This window comes from Pongo abelii, chromosome 1 (assembly GCF_028885655.2).
Source record: "Pongo abelii isolate AG06213 chromosome 1, NHGRI_mPonAbe1-v2.0_pri, whole genome shotgun sequence".
Taxonomy (NCBI): domain Eukaryota; kingdom Metazoa; phylum Chordata; class Mammalia; order Primates; family Hominidae; genus Pongo; species Pongo abelii.
In genome coordinates, this window is record NC_071985.2 from 1,257,936 (window position 1) to 1,266,866 (window position 8,931).

The window sequence follows — 8,931 nt, forward strand, 5'->3', positions numbered from 1 at the left end:
CCATGGAATACTATGCAGCCATAAAAAATGATGAGTTCATGTCCTTTGTAGGGACATGGATAAAGCTGGAAACCATCATTCTCAGCAAATTATCTCAAGGACAAAAAAGCAAACACCGCATGTTCTCACTCATAGGTGGGAATTGAACAATGAGAACACATGGACACAGGAAGGGGAACATCACACACCAGGGCCTGTTGTGGGGTGGCAGGAGAGGGGAGGGATAGCATTAGGAGATATACCTAATGTAAATGACGAGTTAATGGGTGCAGCACACCAACATGGCACATGTATACATATGTAACAAACCTGCACATTGTGCACATGTACCCTAGAACTTACAGTATAATAAAAAAAAATATATATATATATATATAAAGATACATGAGAAATTTTGTGTTCAGAAACTTATCTGAAGCTCTGCTCCTGGAATAGAATGTGAGGTTGTATGTCTCTGTCAGCGTGAATTAGGTACTCCTAGAAAGGGTGCCATATTTTATTCTTATCCATATGATTGAAAACAACAAATTTCTGATATCAAAGATTTTAAATAAGAAATTTTCCCACTGAGTGAGAAAACAGTTATCACTCAAAGAAAGGAATCATTATGACAATTTACAACTGCAACATGTCCTTGGGTAAAACTGTTTTCTGATATATTTAAACTGGCTTTTTCTTCCCTTGCTATTTTAGTCCGATGAACAGTCAGGCAGATTTTTCTTAATTCAGAGATAATTTTAAGTTTCTAGTTCTATCATGCTTCATATTACTTAATTATATTTTTAGTTAAGGTCATTTGTCCAATTTTATTCTGTTTGATTTGTTTTAAAGAGTTTTTCACAAATTTGTTGAGCTTATTAAACAGCGATATTTGCTAAAAACTCTCTGCAAGACAAAATACTTAGATTAGCATATGTAAAGCCCAAAGAGATATCCTTTTCCTGTTCCAGTAACTTTACAATTTAGTTGTTTAAATCAAATGACTGAAAACATTCTGAAGTCATCCATTTGGAAAGATTTAGTACAAGGTCATCATGTCTTTTTGAACTAGCCCTAGATACCTGAGAGAGACTTCATCTCCCAGAAGATTGATCCGTACATAAGCAATTACTTAAAAACAAGTGGTTTCCAGAGTCGAGCCAATTATGATGAAGAGAGGTGGAGAAAATATAAAACACCAAAAGGGAACTAGGACAGAATGGGGTCAGAGTATAAGAACAAAGGGAAACAGAAAAAGACTGAGCTCAAATTTCAAAGATATGAAAGTTTGAGTTAATAAAGGAGTAATGGATGTCAACAGAAGGAAGCACACTATTAAATAGCAAGATAATCAAAGAAAAACAGAGATATAGAGGGAATAATTGCAATCAAAATATATTATTTTTAAATAAAGAAAATCATGGAATAAAAAATGAGTAAAAGTCAGGACAAGAGACAAAGCTTTTGGAGTTTATGGCAGAAAGAATTTCAACTGGGTAAGTGAAAAGGGTGATTATGCATTCGACAAGTTTTGTCCGTTGTTTCATCAATGGGTAATTTCTTATTTTTTTTGTTTTTTTGAGACAGTGTCTCACTCTGTCGCCCAGGCTGGAGTGCAGTGGCGCGATCCTGGCTCACTGCAACCTCCGCCTCCTGGGTTCAGATGATTCTCCTGCCTCAGGCTCCATAGTAGCTGGGACTACAGGCACGCACCACCACACCTGGCTAATTTTTGTATTTTTAGTAGAGACGGGGTTTCACCATGTCACCCAGGCTGGCCTCAAATTCCTGTCCTCAAGTGATCCCCCCGCCGTGGCCTCCCAAAGTGCTAGGATTAGAGGTGTCAGTCACCACGTCCACCAGATGCGTAAATTTGTAATCACAAAATTGTGGTGTATGATTGATCCATCATAGTATTCAATCAATACTGAAAACCTCCTGAGATTAAGAAACGATTTTAATGTAGGTGTTTTAAAATAAGATATTGCATATTTCTATGAAAAAATAATTGTTATATTATGTATTTAAAATTACTTTTCATATGTAAGAAATTAAAATTACTTATACTCAAACAAAAAAATTATTAAAAATTCAATCTACTTATATAAGAAAGGTTAATCTGTTAGTTAATCTGAAAAATTAAAAGGTAATTTATTTCAACCTAATAAATCAAACTATATTTTTCTCTGATTTTTATTTTAAGCTCTTGTTAAGTCACATCCACAGATTTCCATTTAGGCTATCTTAGAAGTAAAACTAGAAACACTCAAGTCTAAAGCAATATATACAGGTTTTTAAATGTGGGGTTAATCATCATGTGCTTCAAGTAAATATTAGGTTATGGTATCTGACAAATTCAGCAGCATAATTAAAAGTAAAATATGAAAATGTCATTTCATAATATGGTTCTGGATATTTATTTTCTAATTTTTAGTTATCAAAATGATTTTTGAATTTTGAATATAGAAAATTATGAGTATAATTGCCTTATTCACATTACTCATAGAAGTTAAGATAGAATTATTTCATACTAGCTTTTCAAAATAGCTTTGCCCAGTGATTTCTATTTGAAAATAAATTAAAATATTTTTACAATCTGCCAATCAGATACCATAGGAACCTATAAAAAATATCTGAAAGCCTCAGGTTCAAAGTGCTTTGGCTCCAGAATCAGACATCTTGGATTGATAGTCATGACTCCACCTTGAATAACTTCTTCAGCTTCTTTGTGTTTCAGTTTTCTCATTTGTGAAACAAGTAGGATAAAAGCCAGTTAATAGGATTTACAAAGATCATGTTAGCTCACAGTCTAGTGACTGGCAATTCACCACTCACTATGTCAGCTACTTTTTGCTGTTCATAACAATGCTCCCTGATGACCTTTAAAGAAAAAGAAAACGGATTATACCAAAAGACATTAACAATTGACATTGGTGCTTCAATTCAAAAATAGTTATTACATATACTGGTTGGCCATGAATGATAAATATGTTGGAATATATTAGCTTTAAGAAATTTGCAAATCTATTATTTAGTATTTATTGTTAAAGAACATCTTTTCTTTGTGTTTCTTATTCTATGTCACCCATCAGTATCTAGGGCATTTTTTTCTGTATTAGGGTAATGAATTCATAATCTAGGCTCCTTTACCAGTGTAAAGGAGGAAAAAAATATTTTCCTTCTTCCCATCTTAGGTTCAGTGGGTGGAATCCTGCAATTTAGACTGATCAAAGACATATAAGCAAAAAAAACCAGAAGTTTATTGACAAGTGCATTGTACATACACACGGGAGAACTCAGGGATGAGTAACTCAAAGAATTGGTTAGAACTTGGTCATATATAGTATTTTAACGAAAATACAATAAATTTGTAGAGAAGTGACCAGACGAAGGGGTTCTCGGGGTATGAATTGTGGGAAGGTAGATATATGGGGAGATTAATGGAATATAAGGGTTATTTAAGCAAGGTCTGTTGAGTATATTCCTCTGTTGCCTTCTCTAGGACAATAAGACCCTAGAGTTCTCTTTGGTGATTAAAAATCATCCAATCCTTCCTGGTAGAAAGGAGGCGGCCAGAGAGTTTTTCTTGTGTCTCTCTATTTTTTTGTTTATCACAATTGTCTTCAGTTCAAAATAATCCAGTGCCAGAGGAGCACATTTTATGGTGGCGTACTCTGAACTTCTTCATTACCCAATCAAGCAAAGCTGCAGATTTATTACTTTTTTATAAAATGAGAAAGATGCTAGATCCTTGCTTCTCAGTGTATGGTCCTGGCCAGTGACATTTGGAAACATATGAAATGAAAAACCACAGGCCCTATGTCAAGGGTGCATTAATCAAAATTTGCATTTTGGCAATATCCTTAGGTGATTCATGCACCCATTAGAGCTTGAGAAGCACTGCTTGGAAGCCCCTTCTGCCATAAATGAGGTAAAGCCAATGTATGTACCCATTTACTTTGTAGACCCATTTTATAGTCTAAATGCACTTAGTAACATTGGATACATGCAATAAATTTGAGTTTATGCAGGAAACAACATTTGGCGTTGGTGAATGCAAGGGTATGACACATGAGGATGGAGAGAGAACATTTCTATTTATAAAGGAATTCCTAGAATGAAGCCACCAAAGTCTTCACTGTCTTTCTTCAAAACTGTCTCCTAAACATAGGTTTTGGTCACCTGTACGTTTGACAGTAATAGCTTCCCAATTGACCTTCGAATTTATAGACTCTATTTTCAAAACTAGTGCTTAGAAATAAACTATGAGAATTTTAAAAACTGGTTTCACAATGATTTTTTGCCCTTCACCTGCTTTCAGTGTACTCACTTCCAAGTGGGCATCAGGATTTCCTAGATTGTTACCTTCAGTGTATTGTTCAATATGGAAATATATTTTTTTATGAGAAGTATCTGTCATATAATGTTTAAACATGAAATCATCAAGAGAAGACAAAACTCATTTTGAAACTAATTTTAAAGTTAACTTTGGTGACTTTTGAACATTTTTGAAGACGAATCTTATGAATTAGATCAATTTAGAAGCTACAACTGTTAAATATGTATGTGACTAGAACCTAGGTTTAGTGGGCCAATTCCTAAACAAAGACAAAATTACATGTTTTGGCCAGGGGCCATGCAGAGTCTAGTTAAAATGTAGTAAATTCAGTCAGCCCTTTCTGGGTTTAGATGTAATGTGGGACTGAGCTGGAATGTGGCTCAGAGTGGGATGAAGGCAGAAAGACTGGAGTTGAATCTTGGAGCTGAAATGTAGCTATTAGTGCAGTCTTTCCAGAATTGCTGACATTTTTTGCATATTTGTTTTCTAAACTGGTAATTGGTTATAATAATACATATCTCACTGTTTCATTAAAATAACTGATATTAACTATGCCCCCAAACACAGAGCAGGCATTCAATGAAAGTTACATCATATCTCCAATAATTACATTTAATTATTGGAGCTCTTTGATGAATCCATTCTTTTTATCTTTCTAGGACTGTGTGATTGGGCTAAAGGGCTCAGTGCGGGGACTCTGTTTTCTGGTTTAAGTACCACAATGGACACAGGCAACAAAACTCTGCCCCAGGACTTTCTCTTACTGGGCTTTCCTGGTTCTCAAACTCTTCAGCTCTCTCTCTTCATGCTTTTTCTGGTGATGTACATCCTCACAGTTAGTGGTAATGTGGCTATCTTGATGTTGGTGAGCACCTCCCATCAGTTGCATACCCCCATGTACTTCTTTCTGAGCAACCTCTCCTTCCTGGAGATTTGGTATACCACAGCAGCAGTCCCCAAAGCACTGGCCATCCTACTGGGGAGAAGTCAGAGCATATCATTTACAAGCTGTCTTTTGCAGATGTACCTTGTTTTCTCATTAGGCTGCACAGAGTACTTCCTCCTGGCAGCCATGGCTTATGACCGCTGTCTTGCCATCTGCTATCCTTTACACTACAGAGCCATCATGAGTAGCCTGCTCTCAGTGCAGCTGGCCCTGGGCTCCTGGGTCTGCGGTTTCATGGCCATTGCAGTGCCCACAGCCCTCATCAGTGGCCTGTCCTTCTGTGGCCCCCGTGCCATCAACCACTTCTTCTGTGACATTGCACCCTGGATTGCCCTGGCCTGCACCAACACACAGGCAGTAGAGCTTGTGGCCTTTGTGACTGCTTTTGTGGTTATCCTGAGTTCATGCCTCATCACCCTTGTCTCCTACGTGTACATCATCAGCACCATCCTTGGGATCCCCTCTGCCAGTGGCCGGAGCAAAGCCTTCTCCACGTGCTCCTCGCATCTCACCGTGGTGCTCATTTGGTATGGGTCCACAATTTTCCTTCACGTCCGCACCTCTATCAAAGACGCCTTGGATCTGACCAAAGCTGTCCACGTCCTGAACACTGTGGTGACTCCAGTTTTAAACCCCTTCATCTATACGCTTCGTAATAAGGAAGTAAGAGAAACTCTGCTGAAGAAATGGAAGGGAAAATAAATCTCCTCTGCCACAACAGATGTCCTGTAAATGGTCTCTGCATCTATACAGAGGTTCCAAGTAAGAATGTGGAGGAACAGGGCAAATCTTTCTTGGTACACAGAGAAAAAACAAACAAAACAAGCAATACTATATTTTCTATACATTATCATGTATGATAAAAATGGGAGTTTTTGACATAAGCAAATGGGACTTTTTAAGTAAAAAATAATTGTACATTGAATTAGGTTTGCTCTGGACTTTGGTTTATAAATTAGAGACATCTGCAATAAAAAGAGTGTTTTGGTATATCAGCTCTAAATTCTTGTTTCTCTTTAAAGATTAGCAAAATTGTCTTAGTATAAAATATTGAGAACTACATTTGTGGAACACGAGGGAAGAGAAATATGCAAAGGTTAAATGAATTAAAACATGTAACTGAAATTAGAGTGTGTGCGGTTATTGCAGCATAGTATTTTTTAATAAGGTATAGTAAAATAGACAGATATGGAATAGAACTTGATCATTACAAGGTGCCACATTTGTTTCACAAGGATAGTGAACAAAGCAATCCAAAAAGTGGATGATGAAAAGTAGATAAACGGGACTGCAGGAGAGTTTGAACAAAGCAATAGAAGTTTCTTGCATAACAATATTGATCATAGAAAAGGAAAAATACTAAAGATTCCATTGGCAAGTCAGCAAGTATAGAACATACAGTGGCTTCAAGGAAAACATAACCATAGGAAACAATAATGGTAATAACTATTTGATTTTCCTCCAAAGTACTGCATTCCACAGAAAGCAAAATACTTTCCTTTTCAACCATCAACATATGATAGGTCCCTTCTCCTCCCTTTCCTCATTATTGTATGGCTGTGGAAAATGGGGCTCCAGCAGGCTAACACAGGCTGCAGGGATATTCTGTTTGTCTTACTCATACTGACTCGCATGTGTACAAAGTAGTCTGCTTCTCAAAGAAATGCCTAAGGGGCTAAATAGAAGCCACTCTTCAGGCCGGGCACAGTGGCTCACGCCTGTAATCCCAGCACTTTGGGAGGCCAAGGTGGGTGATCACCTGAGGTCAGGAGTTCGAGACCAGCCTGACCAACATGGAGAAACCCCCTCTCTACTAAAAATACAAAATTGGCTGGGCGTGGAGGCACATGCCTGTAATCCCAGTTACTTGGGAGGCTGAGGCAGGAGAATCACTTGAACCCAGGAGGCGGAGGTTGCAGTGAGCCGAGATCATGCCATTGCACTCCAGCCTGGGCGACAAGAGCGAAAACTCCGTCTCACAAAAAAAAGAAAAGAAGCTACTCTTCAGACCTTGCTTGTTTGTATGATTTGAAACCCCTTCTGGTTTCAAAAGTAAAGTGGTATAAAATAGAACAAGAAAGCTATATGTTTGAAGAAAATAGGGGAAGATATCTCATTGTGAGAATGATGCATATTAACTTTCAGAAGTTATATCTATGTCGAAAGTCTACCTCTTAAGGTACCTGTGATGGTTAATACTGAGCGTCAACTTGATTGGATTGAAGGATACAAAGTATTGATCCTGGGTGTGTCTGTGAGGGTATTGCCAAAAGAGATCAACATTTGAGTCAGTGGACTGCGAAAGGCAGACACACCCTTAATCTGGTGGGCACAATCTAATCAGCTGCCAGGGAATATAAAGCAGGCAGAAAAACGTGAAAAGGAGAGATTGGCCTAGGCTCCCAGCCTCCATCTTTCTCCTGTGCTGGATGCTTCCTGCTATTGAACATCTGACCGAGGCAACAGTGATGGCCTCCCCTGAGGCAGTTGCCAGGCAAGATAATGTTGATTCTCCTTAGGAGCCACCCCCAATGCCTCTGTTTACTTCCAGACCTATAACTAGACTAAAGTCGCAGTGGGCCCCTAGAGGTGAGGTTGAGAGTGTGACCTATGAGGAGATGTGCTACACTCAAAAAGAACTGTTTGAGTTCTCTAATTTATATAAACAGAAATTTGGAGAACAGGCATGGGAATGGATATTAAGGGTATAGGAAAGTCATTGGTAGCTTGATGGGGATGGCATTGAATCTATAAATTACCTTGGGTAGTATGGCCATTTTCACGATATTGATTCTTCCTACCCATGAGCATGGAATGTTCTTCCATTTCTTTGTATCCTCTTTTATTTCATTGAGCAGTGGTTTGTAGTTCTCCTTGAAGAGGTCCTTCACGTCCCTTGTAAGTTGGATTCCTAAGTATTTTATTCTCTTTGAAGCATTGTGAATGGGAGTTCACTCATGATTTGGCTCTCTGTTTGTCTGTTGTTGGTGTATAAGAATGCTTGTGATTTTTGTACATTGATTTTGTATCCTAAGACTTTGCTGAAGTTGCTTATCAGCTTAAGAAGATTTTGGGCTGAGACAATGGGGTTTTCTAGATATACAATCATGTTGTCTGCAAACAGGGACAATTTGATTTCCTCTTTTCCTAATTGAATACCCTTTATTTCCTTCTCCTGCCTGATTGCCCTGGCCAGAACTTCCAACACTATGTTGAATAGGAGTGGTGAGAGAGGGCATCCCTGTCTTGTGCCAGTTTTCAAAGGGAATGCTTCCAGTTTTTGCCCATTCAGTATGATATTGGCTGTGGGTTTGTCATAGATAGCTCTTATTATTTTGAGATACGTCCCATCAATACCTAATTGATTGAGAGTTTTTAGCATGAAGGTTGTTGAATTTTGTCAAAGGCCTTTTCTGCATCTATTGAGATAATCATGTGGTTTTTGTCTTTGGTTCTGTTTATATGCTGGATTACATTTATTTATTTGCGTATATTGAAGCAGCCTTGCATCCCAGGGATGAAGCCCACTTGATCATGGTGGATAAGCTTTTTGATGTGCTGCTGGATGATAATGGTGGAAGGAACGTAAAGTTGGATCAGGCTGAATTTATTGATTTGGGCCCACTAAGTAGGGACCCTGCTTTAATGTTGCAGATCAGGGAGCTAA

At 38.1% G+C, this 8,931-nt stretch overlaps 1 protein-coding gene across 1 annotated transcript; it reads left to right on the plus strand.

Moving 5' to 3' along the window:
- Positions 1-1,565: 1,565 nt before the first annotated feature.
- LOC100458835 (olfactory receptor 6F1) lies at positions 1,566-7,321 on the plus strand. Its single transcript, XM_054560760.2, has one exon. It carries the CDS (start codon positions 5,040-5,042, stop codon positions 5,964-5,966), a length of 927 nt encoding a protein of 308 aa, XP_054416735.1. The 5' UTR covers positions 1,566-5,039; the 3' UTR covers positions 5,967-7,321.
- The last annotated feature ends 1,610 nt before the right edge of the window (positions 7,322-8,931 follow it).

What these genes read in the sequence shown, in the direction of transcription:
- LOC100458835 (XM_054560760.2), top strand. Translation starts at nt 5,040, where the DNA reads ATGGACACAGGCAACAAAACTCTGCCCCAGGACTTTCTCTTACTGGGC.